Genomic DNA, 18104 nt, shown 5'->3' with positions numbered 1-18104 from the left:
TCCAGCTTCAGTTTGAGGTGATTGTGTTAGGATGTGTTGTTGACTAGCTCCTCTGAACAACAGTGTCCTGGCCAGAGAACGTATTTATCTTGTCAGTCTTTTCCAGCTTCAGTTTGAGGTGATTGTGTGTTAGATGTGCTGTTGACTAGCTCCTCTGAACAACAGTGTCCTGGCCAGAGAACGCATTTTTCTATCTTGTCAGTCTTTCCAGCTTCAAGTTTGAGGTGATTGTGTTAGATGTGCTGTTGACTAGCTCCCTTCTGAACAACAGTGTCCTGGCCAGAGAACGTATTTTCTATCTTGTCAGTCTTTCCAGCTTCAGTTTGAGGTGGATTGTGGTGTTAGATGTGCTGTTGACTTGCTCCTCTGAACAACAGTGTCCAGCTTCAGGTGGATTGAGGTGATTGTGTTACTGTTGTTGGATAAGTAGCTCCTCTCTGAACAACAGTGTCCTGACCAGAGGACTTATTTTCTATCTTGTCAGTCTTTCCAGCTTCAGTTTGAGGTGATTGTGTTAGATGTGCTGTTGACTAGCTCCTCTGAACAACAGTGTCCAGCTTCAGTTTGAGGTGATTGTGTTAGATGTTGTTGACTAGCTCCTCTGAACAACAGTGTCCTGACCAGAGGACGTATTTTCATCTTGTCAGTCTTTTCCAGCTTCAGTTTGAGGTGATTGTGTTAGATGTGCTGTTGACTAGCTCCCTGAACAACAGTGTCCTGACCAGAGGACGTGATTTTCTATGTCAGGTGAAATCACGCCTCATTAGATCATTATTATTATCAGATGAAACCAATGCAGCTACTTTGTTGCTCTTCTGGCGGTGGAATTAATCATAGAATGAACGACCAGCCAGCTGGGTAACAACAACCCCTGGATGTGTCGGGACTTTATATTGTGGAAGGATGAAAGATTGTAAATAAATTCATTCAAAATACAGTTTTCTGAAAATATGATTTTGAATAAATGTTACAGAAGAAGTGCTAATGCCCACGAAACCGGTGTTTGGAGGATATCTGTAGCTCAGTTGGTAGAGCATGGCGCTTTTGTAATGCCAGGGTAGTGGGTCTGATTCTCGGGACCACCCATATCGTGAGAATGTATGCACATGACTGTAAGTCATGGATAAAAGCGTCTGCTAAATGGCATATATTATTATTATTTATATGTTTGCACGTTTTGCCGGTGTTGGTGCCGAAAATCTCCCCCGACAGAATCCCCCATTAGAGCGTTGGACTAGTAACCTGAAGGTTGCGAGTTCAAATCCCCGAGCTGACAAGGTACAAATCTGTCGTTCTGCCTCTGAACAGGCAGCTAACCCACTGTTCCTAGGCAGTCATTGAAAATAAAAATGTATTCTTAACAGACTTGCCTACAAAAAAATATATATATATTTTTTAAATCACGTAAATGCCATGTCAAAACGACAGAGAGAAGTTGTCTAACTTTTACCACTGACCTGCATTTTTCCCCGAAGCTGGGCAACTTGTCGAGGAGTTTAGAAACACTGCTTTCCACACGGCCAAAGTCTCGGTAAATCTCCCGGTGCAGTCCGCGGTGCGGATGAACGTCTTGTAGTTGGAGAAGGCGAGCTCCCGGGTCTGCTGCAGTATCTGCGCCCTCTCCCTCCGCCAGCCGCTCCGGTTCACGGTTTAATTTTCCACGCCATACGAACTGAGCTCGGACAGGTAGGCCGCGAAGTCGGGGTTGTCTCTCCAGTTGTCTGGAAAGCTGTCTTTAAATATTGAAGCCAGAATACTCTCGTCTTCCACGTCCACAGCCGTCATCATATTGAAAGCTGTGTCACTTCAAAACACTTCATCTGAATGTCTTTAGTCTCCTATTTCCAGCCTTTACACCTTTACAGTACCGAAACAGCTCGTTAAAATACAATGCGAGCGTCTGATGTCTTTTAAATGACAATTTAAAATTCGCAATTCTGCTAAAATTCTAGTCGCTCGTCAACATCAACAGGCGCATGATTTTGACGTCACTTTTACATCCACTTCCGTTTTCCTGCGCATGTATTTCCGCTCTCTATCCCCACGCTGTATCAAGCTACATTCAGCGGGCACAATATTGTAAGGAAATTAGCGAATCCTTGAGCAAAATGAGGCCTTTAACAGACGACGAGACAAAAACGATGTTTGAGAAACTCTCCAAATAGTGAGTATTGACATGTGATCTTGAAAGACGAGGTTGACGTTATTTTGAAACTGTTGTGGCTGTTCAGACTCGCTCCATGCTTTGCCTGGGTAGTTAGTGCACAGGGTTGATAAACACAAGTCCAGTCTCTTTGGTGATATATGCTCATGATGACAGTCTTTAACCTGCACCTAGTTATGCTTCAGCAAGCTGGCGAATACGTCGTCTGTGTAGATTTATTTATTTTAATGTTATTTTTTACCTTTTATTTAACTAGGCAAGTCAGTTAATTAAGAACAAATTCTTATTTTCAATGACGGCCTAGGAACAGTGGGTTAACTGTCTGTTCAGGGGCAGAACGACAGATTTGTACCTTGTCAGCTCGGGGATTTGAACTTGCAACCTTCCGGTGGTCCACCGCTGTAACCACTAGGCTGCACTGCCGCCCCGTGACACGTGATTTGAAATAGTCTAAAATTCTCTGAACCTACATTGACAATGTGTGACACCCTCTTGTCTGCAGCATTGGTGAGAACATCAAACACCTGGTGGATCGACCCGATGGGACATATTGCTTCAGACTTCACAATGACCGTGTATATTACATCAGGTAAACGGACGCTACAGAGCTGCTGTTATTGTTAAATATTACCTAATGGATATTGTAAAGCAGGTTACTTCACGATCATCTCTTTGGCTAGTTAAGATATTGTCTTATTTCCACTTTTTTTTTTTTTTTTGTATCAGTGAGACAATTCTGAAGTTGGCTACCAACATCTCCCGTGATAAGTTGGTGTCGGTGGGCACCTGCTTTGGGAAGTTCACCAAGACCATTAAGTTCCGCCTGCACATCACAGCACTGGACTTTCTGGCACCATATGCCAAGGTAAACAAGAAGCAGGAAGTGGAGGCCCCTCTGACCTCTCACATGTCACTGTGTATAATGATAACCACAGCCATGTTAGAAGGTGAACAAGAAGCAGGAAGTGGAGGCCCCTCTGACCTCTCACTGTGTATAATGATAACCACAGCCATGTTAGAAGGTGAACAAGAAGCAGGAAGTGGAGGCCCCTCTGACCTCTCACTGTGTATAATGATAACCACAGCCATGTTAGAAGGTGAACAAGAAGCAGGAAGTGGAGGCCCTCTGACCTCTCACTGTGTATAATGATAACCACAGTCATGTTAGAAGGTAAACAAGAAGCAGGAAGTGGAGGCCCCTCTGACCTCTCACTGTGTATAATGATAACCACAGTCATGTTAGAAGGTAAACAAGAAGCAGGAAGTGGAGGCCCCTCTGACCTCTCACTATGTATAATGATAACCACAGTCATGTTAGAAGGTGAACAAGAAGCAGGAAGTGGAGGCCCTCTGACCCCTCACTGTGTATAATGATAACCACAGTCATGTTAGAAGTGTAGATTTTGTAAAAAAAAAAAATTTAAAAGTCACTAGGCAAGTCTGATAAGAGCAAATTCTTATTTACAATGACGGCCTACAGGGGAACATTGGCTTAATTTCCTTGTTCAGGGACAGAACGACAGATTTTTTTTTAACCTTGTAAGTCTGGGGAATCGATCCAGCAACCTTTCGGTTACTGGCCTAATGCTCTAACCAGTAGGCTACCTGCCGCCCCAAAATGACTCTGACGACAGCCAGGTGAGACTAGAGATTTAGTTCGATAATCATATTTGCGTAAGCTTTAAAATGAACATCAATATCTCTCTCAACCGACAGGATCTCAGTTAAGACATTGGTAGTCCTGTAATAACAGAGCTATGGTCTGAACCCTCTGTGTGATCAGTTCAAGGTGTGGGTTAAGCCCGGGCAGGAGCAGTCCTTCCTCTATGGTCTGAGTAACAACCCTCTGTGTGTCCAGTTCAAGGTGTGGGTTAAGCCCGGGCAGGAGCAGTCCTTCCTCTATGGTCTGAGTAACTGAACATCCGATCCTCGTTGCTAAGTCAAACGACACCGCTGGTTCTGCTCACACTGCCCTACCCTATGCTCTGACCTCTTTCTCCCCTCTCTCTCCAGATGAAATCTCGCGTCTTGTGACGGCCGGCCGCCCAACAACCTGCCCGCTTGACCCTATCCCCTCCTCTCTTCTCCAGACCATTTCCGGAGACCTTCTCCCTTACCTCACCTCGCTCATCAACTCATCCCTGACCACTGGCTACGTCCCTCCCGTCTTCAAGAGAGCGAGAGTTGCACCTTCTGAAAAAACCTACACTCGATCCCTCCGATGTCAACAACTACAGACCAGTATCCCTTCTCTCTTTTCTCTCCAAAACTCTTGAGCGTGCCGTCCTGGCCAGCTCTCCCGCTATCTCTCAGAATGACCTTCTTGATCCAAATCAGTCAGGTTTCAAGACTAGTCATTCAACTGAGACTGCTCTTCTCTGTATCACGGAGGCGCTCCGCACTGCTAAAGCTAACTCTCTCTCCTCTGCTCTCATCCTTCTAGACCTATCGGCTGCCTTCGATACTGTGAACCATCAGATCCTCCTCTCCACCCTCTCCGAGTTGGGCATCTCCGGCGCGGCCCACGCTTGATTGCGTCCTACCTGACAGGTCGCTCCTACCAGGTGGCGTGGCGAGAATCTGTCTCCTCACCACGCGCTCTCACCACTGGTGTCCCCAGGGCTCTGTTCTAGGCCCTCTCTTATTCTCGCTATACACCAAGTCACTTGGCTCTGTCATAACCTCACATGGTCTCTCCTATCATTGCTATGCAGACGACACACAATTAATCTTCTCCTTTCCCCTTCTGATGACCAGGTGGCGAATCGCATCTCTGCATGTCTGGCAGACATATCAGTGTGGATGACGGATCACCACCTCAAGCTGAACCTCAGCAAGACGGAGCTCCTCTTCCTCCCGGGGAAGGACTGCCCGTTCCATGATCTCGCCATCACGGTTGACAACTCCATTGTGTCCTCCTCCCAGAGCGCTAAGAACCTTGGCGTGATCCTGGACAACACCCTGACGTTCTCAACTAACATCAGGCGGTGTCCCGTTCCTGTAGGTTCATGCTCTACAACATCCGCAGAGTACCACCCTGCCTCACACAGGAAGCGGCGCAGGTCCTAATCCAGGCACTTGTCATCTCCGTCTTGATTACTGCAACTCGCTGTTGGCTGGGCTCTGCCTGTGCCATTAAACCCCTACAACTCATCCAGAACGCCGCAGCCCGTCTGGTGTTCAACCTTCCCAAGTTCTCTCCACGTCACCCCGCTCCTCCGCTCTCTCCACTGGCTTCAGTTGAAGCTCGCATCCGCTACAAGACCATGGTGCTCGCCACGGAGCTGTGAGGGGAACAGCACCTCAGTACCTCCAGGCTCTGATCAGGCCCTACACCCAAAACAAGGGCACTGCGTTCATCCACCTCTGGCCTGCTCGCCTCCCTACCACTGAGGAAGTACAGTTCCCGCTCAGCCCAGTCAAAACTGTTCGCTGCCCTGGCCCCCCAATGGTGGAACAAACTCCTCACGACGCCAGGACAGCGGAGTCAATCACCACCTTCCGGAGACACCTGAAACCCCACCTCTTCAAGGAATACCTAGGATAGGGTAAGTAAGGGTAAGTAATCCTTCTCACCCCCCAACAAGATTTAGATGCAAGTGGCTGTTCCACTGGTTGTCATAAGGTGTATGCACCAATTTGTAAGTCGCTCTGGATAAGAGCGTCTGCTAAATGACTTAAATGTAAATGAACCCTCTGTGTGATCAGTTCAAGGTGTGGGTTAAGCCCGGGCAGGAGCAGTCCTTCCTCTATGGTCTGAGTAACTGAACCCTCTGTGTGATCAGTTCAAGGTGTGGGTTAAGCCTGGACAGGAGCAGTCCTTCCTCTATGGTCTGAGTAACAACCCTCTGTGTGTCCAGTTCAAGGTGTGGGTTAAGCCTGGACAGGAGCAGTCCTTCCTCTATGGTCTGAGTAACTGAACCCTCTGTGTGATCAGTTCAAGGTGTGGGTTAAGCCTGGACAGGAGCAGTCCTTCCTCTATGGTCTGAGTAACTGAACCCTCTGTGTGTCCAGTTCAAGGTGTGGGTTAAGCCCGGACAGGAGCAGTCCTTCCTCTATGGTCTGAGTAACTGAACCCTCTGTGTGTCCAGTTCAAGGTGTGGGTTAAGCCTGGGCAGGAGCAGTCCTTCCTCTATGGGAACCACGTGTTGAAGTCTGGTCTGGGGAGGATCACAGAGAACACCAACCAATACCAGGGTGTGGTGGTGTATTCCATGGCAGACGTACCGCTGGTGAGTTGGCCCTCCCTCTTCACATGCTGTCCATTATCCAATCACTTCAGTCAACATGTAGCCCTCCCCCTTCACATACTGTACATTATCCAATCAAATCAGTCAACATATAGCCCTCCCTCCAGTCAACATATAGCCCTCCCTTCAGTCAACATTTAGCCCTCCCTTCAGTCAACATGTAGCCCTCTCTTCAGTCAACATGTAGCCCTCCCTTCAGTCAACATGTAGCCCTCTCTTCAGTCAACATGTAGCCCTCTCTTCAGTCAACATGTAGCCCTCCCTTCAGTCAACATGTAGCCCTCCCTTCAGTCAACATGTAGCCCTCCCTTCAGTCAACATGTAGCCCTCCCTTCAGTCAACATGTAGCCCTCTCTTCAGTCAACATGTAGCCCTCTCTTCAGTCAACATGTAGCCCTCTCTTCAGTCAACATGTAGCCCTCTCTTCAGTCAACATGTAGCCCTCACTTCAGTCAACATGTAGCCCTCACTTCAGTCAACATGTAGCCCTCTCTTCAGTCAACATGTAGCCCTCTCTTCAGTCAACATGTAGCCCTCTCTTCAGTCAACATGTAGCCCTCCCTTCAGTCAACATGTAGCCCTCTCTTCAGTCAACATGTAGCCCTCTCTTCAGTCAACATGTAGCCCTCTCTTCAGTCAACATGTAGCCCTCTCTTCAGTCAACATGTAGCCCTCTCTTCAGTCAACATGTAGCCCTCACTTCAGTCAACATGTAGCCCTCTCTTCAGTCAACATGTAGCCCTCCCTCCAGTCAACATGTAGCCCTCCCTCCAGTCAACATGTAGCCCTCCCTTCAGTCAACATGTAGCCCTCCCTCCAGTCAACATGTAGCCCTCTCTCCAGTCATTATCCAATCAAATCAGTCAACATGTAGCCCTCTCTTCAGTCAACATGTAGCCCTCCCTCCAGTCAACATGTAGCCCTCCCTCCAGTCAACATGTAGCCCTCCCTCCAGTCAACATGTAGCCCTCCCTTCAGTCAACATGTAGCCCTCCCTTCAGTCAACATGTAGCCCTCCTTCAGTCAACATGTAGCCCTCCCTCCAGTCAACAGAAAGCCCTCCCGCCAGTCAACATGTAGCCCTCCTTCAGTCAACATGTAGCCCTCTCTCCAGTCAACATGTAGCTCTCTCCAGTCAACATGTAGCCCTCTCTCAGTCAACATGTAGCCCTCTCTCCAGTCAACATGTAGCCCTCTCTCCAGTCAACATGTAGCCCTCTCTCCAGTCAACATGTAGCCCTCTCTTCAGTCAACATGTAGCCCTCTCTTCAGTCAACATGTAGCCCTCTCTTCAGTCAACATGTAGCCCTCTCTTCAGTCAACATGTAGCCCTCACTTCAGTCAACATTTAGCCCTCTCTTCAGTCAACATGTAGCCCTCTCTTCAGTCAACATGTAGCCCTCCCTCCAGTCATTATCCAATCAAATCAGTCAACATGTAGCCCTCCCTCCAGTCAACATGTAGCCCTCCCTTCAGTCAACATGTAGCCCTCACTTCAGTCAACATGTAGCCCTCCCTCCAGTCAACATGTAGCCCTCACTTCAGTCAACATGTAGCCCTCACTTCAGTCAACATGTAGCCCTCTCTTCAGTCAACATGTAGCCCTCACTTCAGTCAACATTTAGCCCTCCCTTCAGTCAACATGTAGCCCTCTCTTCAGTCAACATGTAGCCCTCACTTCAGTCAACATTTAGCCCTCTCTTCAGTCAACATGTAGCCCTCCCTTCAGTCAACATGTAGCCCTCCCTTCAGTCATTATCCAATCAAATCAGTCAACATGTAGCCCTCCCTCCAGTCATTATCCAATCAAATCAGTCAACATGTAGCCCTCCCTTCAGTCAACATGTAGCCCTCCCTCCAGTCATTATCCAATCAAATCAGTCAACATGTAGCCCTCCCTCCAGTCAACATGTAGCCCTCTCTTCAGTCAACATGTAGCCCTCTTCAGTCAACATGTAGCCCTCTCTCAGTCAACATGTAGCCCTCCCTCCAGTCATTATCCAATCAAATCAGTCAACATTTAGCCCTCCCTCCAGTCAACATGTAGCCCTCTCTTCAGTCAACATGTAGCCCTCTCTTCAGTCAACATGTAGCCCTCCCTTCAGTCAACATGTAGCCCTCCCTTCAGTCAACATGTAGCCCTCCCTTCAGTCAACATGTAGCCCTCTTCAGTCAACATGTAGCCCTCTTTCAGTCAACATGTAGCCCTCCCTCCAGTCAACATGTAGCCCTCCCTCCAGTCAACATGTAGCCCTCCCTTCAGTCAACATGTAGCCCTCCCTCCAGTCAACATGTAGCCCTCCCTCCAGTCATTATCCAATCAAATCAGTCAACATGTAGCCTCTCTTCAGTCAACATGTAGCCCTCCCTCCAGTCAACATGTAGCCCTCCCTCCAGTCAACATGTAGCCCTCCCTTCAGTCAACATGTAGCCCTCCCTTCAGTCAACATGTAGCCCTCCCTTCAGTCAACATGTAGCCCTCCCTTCAGTCAACATGTAGCCCTCCCTCCAGTCAACAGAAAGCCCTCCCGCCAGTCAACATGTAGCCCTCCCGCCAGTCAACATGTAGCCCTCTCTCCAGTCAACATGTAGCTCTCTCTCCAGTCAACATGTAGCCCTCTCTCCAGTCAACATGTAGCCCTCTCTCCAGTCAACATGTAGCCCTCTCTCCAGTCAACATGTAGCCCTCTCTCCAGTCAACATGTAGCCCTCTCTCCAGTCAACATGTAGCCCTCTCTTCAGTCAACATGTAGCCCTCTCTTCAGTCAACATGTAGCCCTCTCTTCAGTCAACATGTAGCCCTCTCTTCAGTCAACATTTAGCCCTCTCTTCAGTCAACATGTAGCCCTCTCTTCAGTCAACATGTAGCCCTCCCTCCAGTCATTATCCAATCAATCCAGTCAACATGTAGCCCTCCCTCCAGTCAACATGTAGCCCTCCCCTTCAGTCAACATGTAGCCCTCACTCCAGTCAACATGTAGCCCTCCCTCCAGTCAACATGTAGCCCTCTCTTCAGTCAACATGTAGCCCTCTCTTCAGTCAACATGTAGCCCTCCCTTCAGTCAACATGTAGCCCTCTCTTCAGTCAACATGTAGCCCTCCCTCCAGTCAACATGTAGCCCTCACTTCAGTCAACATGTTGCCCTCACTTCAGTCAACATGTAGCCCTCTCTTCAGTCAACATGTAGCCCTCACTTCAGTCAACATTTAGCCCTCCTTCAGTCAACATGTAGCCCTCTCTTCAGTCAACATGTAGCCCTCACTTCAGTCAACATTTAGCCCTCTCTTCAGTCAACATGTAGCCCTCCCTTCAGTCAACATGTAGCCCTCCCTTCAGTCATTATCCAATCAAATCAGTCAACATGTAGCCCTCCCTCCAGTCATTATCCAATCAAATCAGTCAACATGTAGCCCTCCCTTCAGTCAACATGTAGCCCTCCCTCCAGTCATTATCCAATCAAATCAGTCAACATGTAGCCCTCCCTCCAGTCAACATGTAGCCCTCTCTTCAGTCAACATGTAGCCCTCTTCAGTCAACATGTAGCCCTCTCTTCAGTCAACATGTAGCCCTCCCTCCAGTCATTATCCAATCAAATCAGTCAACATGTAGCCCTCCCTCCAGTCAACATGTAGCCCTCTCTTCAGTCAACATGTAGCCCTCTCTTCAGTCAACATGTAGCCCTCCCTCCAGTCAACATGTAGCCCTCCCTCCAGTCAACATGTAGCCCTCCCTTCAGTCAACATGTAGCCCTCCCTCCAGTCAACATGTAGCCCTCTCTCCAGTCAACATGTAGCCCTCTCTCCAGTCAACATGTAGCCCTCTCTCCAGTCAACATGTAGCCCTCCCTCCAGTCAACATGTAGCCCTCCCTCCAGTCAACATGTAGCTCTCTCTCCAGTCAACATGTAGCCCTCCCTCCAGTCAACATGTAGCCCTCTCTCCAGTCAACATGTAGCCCTCTCTCCAGTCAACATGTAGCCCTCTCTCCAGTCAACATGTAGCCCTCTCTCCAGTCAACATGTAGCCCTCTCTCCAGTCAACATGTAGCCCTCTCTTCAGTCAACATGTAGCCCTCCCTTCAGTCAACATGTAGCCCTCCCTTCAGTCAACATGTAGCCCTCCCTCCAGTCAACATGTAGCCCTCTTCAGTCAACATGTAGCCCTCCCTTCAGTCAACATGTAGCCCTCCCTTCAGTCAACATGTAGCCCTCCTCCAGTCAACATGTAGCCCTCTCTTCAGTCAACATGTAGCCCTCTCTTCAGTCAACATGTAGCCCTCCCTTCAGTCAACATGTAGCCCTCCCTTCAGTCAACATGTAGCCCTCCCTCCAGTCAACATGTAGTCCTCTCTTCAGTCAAAATGTAGCCCTCCCTTCAGTCAACATGTAGCCCTCTCTTCAGTCAACATTTAGCCCTCCCTTCAGTCAACATGTAGCCCTCTCTCCAGTCAACATGTAGCCCTCCCTTCAGTCAACATGTAGCCCTCTCTTCAGTCAACATGTAGCCCTCCCTTCAGTCAACATGTAGCCCTCCCTTCAGTCAACATGTAGCCCTCTCTTCAGTCAACATGTAGCCCTCCCTTCAGTCAACATGTAGCCCTCCCTCCAGTCAACATGTAGCCCTCCTCCAGTCAACATGTAGCCCTCCCTCCAGTCAACATGTAGCCCTCCCTCCAGTCAACATGTAGCCCTCCCTCCAGTCAACATGTAGCCCTCCCTCCAGTCAACATGTAGCCCTCCCTCCAGTCAACATGTAGCCCTCTCTTCAGTCAACATGTAGCCCTCCCTTCAGTCAACATGTAGCCCTCCCTTCAGTCAACATGTAGCCCTCTCTTCAGTCAACATGTAGCCCTCCCTGCAGTCAACATATAGCCCTCCCTTCAGTCAACATATAGCCCTCCCTTCAGTCAACATATAGCCCTCCCTTCAGTCAACATATAGCCCTCTCTTCAGTCAACATGTAGCCCTCCCTTCAGTCAACATATAGCCCTCCCTGCAGTCAACATATAGCCCTCCCTGCAGTCAACATATAGCCCTCCCTTCAGTCAACATGTAGCCCTCCCTTCAGTCAACATGTAGCCCTCCCTTCAGTCAACATGTAGCCCTCCCTTCAGTCAACATGTAGCCCTCCCTTCAGTCAACATGTAGCCCTCCCTTCAGTCAACATGTAGCCCTCCCTTCAGTCAACATGTAGCCCTCCCTTCAGTCAACATGTAGCCCTCCCTCCAGTCAACATGTAGCCCTCCTTCAGTCAACATGTAGCCCTCCTTCAGTCAACATGTAGCCCTCCCTCCAGTCAACATGTAGCCCTCCCTTCAGTCAACATGTAGCCCTCCCTTCAGTCAACATGTAGCCCTCCCTTCAGTCAACATGTAGCCCTCCCTTCAGTCAACATGTAGCCCTCCCTTCAGTCAACATGTAGCCCTCTCTTCAGTCAACATGTAGCCCTCTCTTCAGTCAACATGTAGCCCTCCCTTCAGTCAACATGTAGCCCTCCCTTCAGTCAACATGTAGCCCTCTCTTCAGTCAACATGTAGCCCTCTCTTCAGTCAACATGTAGCCCTCCCCTTCAGTCAACATGTAGCCCTCCCTCCAGTCAACATGTAGCCCTCTCTTCAGTCAACATGTAGCCTCTCTTCAGTCAACATGTAGCCCTCCCTTCAGTCAACATGTAGCCCTCCTTCAGTCAACATGTAGCCCTCCCTTCAGTCAACATGTAGCCCTCTTCAGTCAACATGTAGCCCTCTCTTCAGTCAACATGTAGCCCTCCCCCAGTCAACATGTAGCCCTCCCCAGTCAACATGTAGCCCTCCCCCCAGTCAACATGTAGCCCTCTCTTCAGTCAACATGTAGCCCTCCCTTCAGTCAACATGTAGCCCTCTCTTCAGTCAACATGTAGCCCTCCCTCCAATCATTATCCAATCAATTCAGTCAACACAGGGGGCAGCTTTCCCAGAGGTTAACTAGTCAGACTAATGGAGAATCTCCATTAAGTGCTTTTTGGTCCAGGACTAGACTTAATCTGTGTGGTAAACCGACCCATACTGTCAGTTCTACACAGCATCTCTGTTGGATAGTGATCGCTTGACAACCTTTCAGACAAGCTAATATCTAAAGCACCAGTAACCATAGTAACTCCTAGGTAACGTGCAGGTTTGAACACGCCCCTCTGGTCTCTCTGCAGGGCTTTGGAGTGGCAGCCAAGTCCACCCAGGAGTGCAGGAGAGTGGACCCCATGTCCATCGTTGTGTTCCACCAGGCAGACATCGGAGAGTTCATCAGGTCTGAGGACACGCTCACATAAGGAGTCGTCAAACTGGACTGTCAATTATACACAGTGGTACTTCCTCTCCTCGGGGACCACCCTACAAACTGGACTGTCAATTATATACAGTAGTACTTCCTCTCCTCGGGGACCACCCTACAAACTGGACTATCAATTATATACAGTAGTACTTCCTCTCCTCGGGGACCACCCTACAAACTGGTCTATCAATTATATACAGTAAACTTCCTCCCGGGGACCACCCTAGAGGGTTGGGAGGTACAGCTATGTGACATGTCTGATGGTCCCTGAGAGGTTTGGGGAGACCCTGGTCTTCAGGATATGATTGTGTATTTCCCTCTAATTTACCAAGGGGCCAGTGACTGTCTGGAGAGTTTCATCAAGCTGTCAGCTACCCAACATCCCTCACTATGTCTGAGTGATTTACATTTATCTACCAAACATCCCTCACTATGTCTGAGTGATTTACATTTATCTACCAAACATCCCTCACTATGTCTGAGTGATTTACATTTATCTACCAAACATCCCTCACTATGGCTGAGTGATTTACATTTATCTACCAAACATCCCTCACTATGGCTGAGTGATTTACATTTATCTACCCAACATCCCTCACTATGGCTGAGTGATTTACATTTATCTACCAAACATCCCTCACTATGGCTGAGTGATTTACATTTATCTACCCAACATCCCTCACTATGTCTGAGTGATTTACATTTATCTACCAAACATCCCTCACTATGGCTGAGTGATTTACATTTATCTACCAAACATCCCTCACTATGTCTGAGTGATTTACATTTATCTACCAAACATCCCTCACTATGGCTGAGTGATTTACATTTATCTACCAAACATCCCTGCCACTATGAATGTAAATCTCTCAGCCAATCTAAATAAATGTTTTGTAAATTGGAATATTTGAGGTTATATGTAGTATTCATAATCTGTATGGTTCTCTGGTTTAAGCGATTTGCATAAATATGATTGTGCAGTTAATTCCATCAGCATAACATTAAAACTGTTTTGATATACTGAGATGTTTTTTTTCTTCTCCTGAATAAATGTTGTATCTGTTACTAACCGTTAAATATAGCATGTATTTCCTGTGGTAACCGTTAGGCCAGTCCTGTGGTAAACGTTAGGCCAGTCAGTCCTGTGGTAACCATTAGGCCAGTCAGTAGAAGCCAGTCCTGTGGTAACCGTTAGGTCAGTCCTGTGGTAACCGTTAGGCCAGTCAGTAGAAGCCAGTCCTGTGGTAACCGTTAGGCTAGTCAGTAGAAGCCAGTCCTGTGGTAACCGTTAGGCTAGTCAGTAGAAGCCAGTCCTGTGGTAACCGTTAGGCCAGTCAGTAGAAACCAGTCCTGTGGTAACCGTTAAGCCAGTCCTGTGGTAACCGTTAGGCCAGTCAGTAGAAGCCAGTCCTGTGGTAACCGTGAAGCCAGTCCTGTGGTAACCGTTAAGCCAGTCAGTAGAAGCCAGTCCTGTGGTAAATGTTAGGCCAGTCAGTCCTGTGGTAAATGTTAGGCTAGTCAGTAGAAGCCAGTCCTGTGGTAACCGTTAAGCCAGTCCTGTGGTAACCGTTAGGCCAGTCAGTAGAAGCCAGTCCTGTGGTAACCGTTAGGCCAGTCAGTAGAAGCCAGTCCTGTGGTAACCGTTAGGCTAGTCAGTAGAAGCCAGTCCTGTGGTAACCGTTAAGCCAGTCCTGTGGTAACCATTAGGCCAGTCCTGTGGTAACCATTAGACCAGTCAGTAGAAACCAGTCCTGTGGTAACCGTTAGGCCAGTCAGTAGAAACCAGTCCTGTGGTAACTGTTAGGCTAGTCAGTAGAAGCCAGTCCTGTGGTAACCGTTAGGCCAGTCAGTAGAAACCAGTCCTGTGGTAACCGTTAGGCCAGTCAGTAGAAACCAGTCCTGTGGTAACCGTTAGGCCAGTCAGTCCTGTGGTAACCGTTAGGCCAGTCAGTAGAAACCAGTCCTGTGGTAAACGTTAGGCCAGTCAGTCCTGTGGTAACCGTTAGGCCAGTTAGTAGAAACCAGTCCTGTGGTAACCGTTAGGCCAGTCAGTCCTGTGGTAACCGTTAGGCCAGTTAGTAGAAACCAGTCCTGTGGTAAACGTTAGGCCAGTTAGTAGAAACCAGTCCTGTGGTAACCGTTAGGCTAGTCAGTAGAAGCCAGTCCTGTGGTAAACGTTAGGCCAGTCAGTAGAAGAGAAGTCTTTATTTTACCAAGAAAGACAAGTGATAAAATACTTCTATAAACATGTTTAAAACAAAATGGCAGAATCAACATCTATCTTAGTCCAAAGGCCCTCCGACCATCTTCAGCTTCCTGTTGACAGATGTGCGACGGGCAAACATGTATCCTTTGTGGAAAGGAAACGTCTCACATCAGGAGAACGTCATCATTGTCTTGCGTAGCTCCGAGGCCCTCCAGCGTTCGAATTCGTTACTGCACCCCGTAGTAAATGTAAACTTAAAATATAATTTCTTATTGGACAAGTTAGACGCTTTGGTCCCCTCAGACCAACTTGAGTTTCTTCATGGTTCTCCACCGGTCCTTGATGTTCACGGAGGTTCGGCCCAAGAAGGGGAAAGAGGACTTTACTCTGGACCAGTTCCCCTCTCCGTAGCGCCTCACTCCCTCCTTCACCCACTCAGTCTCCTCTGCTGTCCACATCTACAGGAGGGACACAACAGAACACGCAAGGTATAGTAAACACACTGTAGGGGACAACACTTAGGGTAAACACACTCTAGGGGACAACACTTAGGGTAAACACACTGTAGGGGCAACACTTAGGGTTAACATACACACTAGGGGACAACACACTGTAGGGGACAACACTTAGGGTAAACACACTGTAGGGGGCAACACTTAGGGTAAACACACTAGGGGACAACACTTAGGGTTAAAACACACTGTAGGGGACAACACTTAGGGTTAACACACTGTAGGGGACAACACACACTGTAGGGTAAACATATTGGGGGACAACACTTAGGGGTAAACACACTGTAGGGGACAACACTTAGGGTAAACACACTGTAGGGGACAACACACTGTAGGGGACAACACTTAGGGTAAACACTTAGGTAAACACTGTAGGGGGCAACACTTAGGTAAACACACTGTAGGGGACAACACTTAGGGGACTGTACAACACTTAACACACTGTAGGGGCAACACTTAACACACTGTAGGGGACAACACTTAGGTAAACACACTGTAGGGGGACAACACTTAGGGTTAACATAGTAAACACACTGTAGGGGACAACACTTAGGTTAAACACACTGTAGGGGACAACACTTAGGGTTAATTGTAAACACACTGTAGGGGACAACACTTAGGGTTAACACACACTGACAACACTTAGGGGACAACACTTAGGGTTAACATTGTAAACACACTGGGGAAAACATATTGTAGGGGACAACACTTAGGTAAACACACTGTAGGGGTAAACATATTGTAGGGGGACAACACTTAGGGTAAACACACTGTAGGGGACAACATTGTAAACACACTGCAGGGGGACAACACTTAGGGGACAACATTGTAAACACACTGTAGGGGACAACACTTAGGGTAAACACACTGTAGGGGGCACACTTAGGTAAACACACTGTAGGGGGCAACACTTAGGGTAAACACACTGTAGGGGACAACACTTAGGGTTAACATTAGTAAACACACTGTAGGGGACAACACACTAGGGTAAAAACACTTAGGGTAAACACACTGTAGGGGACAACACTTAGGGTAAACACACTGTAGGGGACAACACTTAGGGTTTGTAAACACAGTAAACAACACTGTAGGGTTAACATTGTACAACACTTAGGGTTAACAATACACTGTAGGGGACAACACTTAGGGTAAACACACTGTAGGGGACAACACTTAGGTAAACACACTGTAGGGGCAACACTTAGGGTAAACACACTGTAGGGGGCAATACTAAGGGTTAACACACTGTAGGGGACAACACTTAGGGTAAACACACTGTAGGGGACAACACTTAGGGTAAACACACTGTAGGGGACAACACTTAGGGTTAACATTGTAAACACACTGTAGGGGACAATACTAAGGGTTAACACACTGTAGGGGACAACACTTAGGGTTAACATTGTAAACACACTGTAGGGGACAACACTTAGGGTTAATATAATAAACATACTATCTCCTCCAGTAGTTCTGGTGTATCCAGAACCTAAACTCACCCTCTTCCTGTCTCCAGAACCTAAACTCACCCTCTTCCTGCCTCCTCCAGTAGTTATGTCTCCAGAACCTAAACTCACCCTCTTCCTGCCTCCTCCGGTAGTACTGTCTCCAGAACCTAAACTCACCCTCTTCCTGCCTCCTCCGGTAGTTCTGTCTCCAGAACCTAAACTCACCCTCTTCCTGTCTCCTCCGGTAGTTCTGTCTCCAGAACCTAAACTCACCCTCTTCCTGTCTCCAGAACCTAAACTCACCCTCTTCCTGCCTCCTCCGGTAGTACTGGCGTTGTCCTCAGAACCTAAACAAAGACAGATGCCAGAACTCCATAGTAAATCACTAGTAATAAACATCGTATCGTTTTGAATCATAATTGCTGATCGTCATAATTACTGTCTTTGTGAGGGGAGTCAAATAAATCCTCTTCATCACTCCACCTATCCTTGGATTCCTTAGCAACACTGAATAGCTGCTTCCTGCAGATGACATCACCATTATAAAAGAGAGAAAGTCGATCAGCTGTGATCTTCAACATCATCCTCTATGGCTGAAATACATAACCATTCAGTCGGAAGTTACACTCAGGTTGGAGTCGTTAAAATTTGCTTTTCAACCACTCCACAAACTATAGTTTTGGCAAGTCGGTTAGGACATCTACTTTGTGACAAGTCATTTTTACAACAATTGTTTACAGATTATTTCACTGTATCACAATTCCAGTGGGTCAGAAGTTTACAAACACTAAGTTGACTGGGCCTTTTAAACCACTTGGAAAATTCCAGAAAATGATGTCATGGCTTTAGAAGCTTCTGCTAGGCTAATTGACATAATTTGAGTCAATTGGAGGTGTACCTGTGGATGTATTTCAAGGCCTACCTTCAAACTCAGTGCCTCTTTGCTTGACATCAAGGGAAAATCAGCCAAGAAAGACCTCAGAAAATAAATTGTAGATCTCTGGTTCATCCTTGGGAGTAAATTTCCAAACGCCTCAATGTACCATGTTCATCTGTACAAACAATAGTACGCAAGTATAAACACCATGGGAGGCTTGCAAGCTGAAGAATACCATCCCAACTGTGAAGCACGGGGTGGCAGCATCATGTTGTGGGGTGGCAGCATCATGTTGTGGGGTTGTCATGTTGTGGGGTGGCAGCATCATGTTGTGGGGGTGGCAGC

At 47.7% G+C, this 18104-nt stretch overlaps 2 protein-coding genes across 2 annotated transcripts; one reads left to right on the top strand and one right to left on the bottom strand.

The window, feature by feature from the left end:
- The first annotated feature begins 2012 nt into the window (after positions 1–2012).
- LOC127917118 (60S ribosome subunit biogenesis protein NIP7 homolog) lies at positions 2013–12915 on the top strand. Its single transcript, XM_052500503.1, has 5 exons — positions 2013–2164; positions 2667–2753; positions 2891–3029; positions 6256–6396; positions 12598–12915. The coding sequence occupies exons 1-5, from the start codon at positions 2109–2111 to the stop codon at positions 12715–12717; spliced, it is 543 nt and encodes a 180-aa protein (XP_052356463.1). The 5' UTR covers positions 2013–2108; the 3' UTR covers positions 12718–12915.
- Positions 12916–14905: 1990 nt separating this feature from the next.
- LOC127917117 (telomeric repeat-binding factor 2-like) lies at positions 14906–17952 on the bottom strand. The gene is made up of 3 exons (XM_052500502.1): positions 17322–17952; positions 17186–17229; positions 14906–15383 (listed from the first exon to the last, which is right to left on the bottom strand). The coding sequence occupies exons 1-3, from the start codon at positions 17464–17466 to the stop codon at positions 15225–15227; spliced, it is 348 nt and encodes a 115-aa protein (XP_052356462.1). The 5' UTR covers positions 17467–17952; the 3' UTR covers positions 14906–15224.
- Positions 17953–18104: the final 152 nt, after the last annotated feature.

This window comes from Oncorhynchus keta, unplaced genomic scaffold (assembly GCF_023373465.1).
Source record: "Oncorhynchus keta strain PuntledgeMale-10-30-2019 unplaced genomic scaffold, Oket_V2 Un_contig_10811_pilon_pilon, whole genome shotgun sequence".
Classification (NCBI taxonomy): Eukaryota; Metazoa; Chordata; class Actinopteri; order Salmoniformes; family Salmonidae; genus Oncorhynchus; species Oncorhynchus keta.
This window is presented reverse-complemented; position numbering and strand designations above follow the sequence as displayed.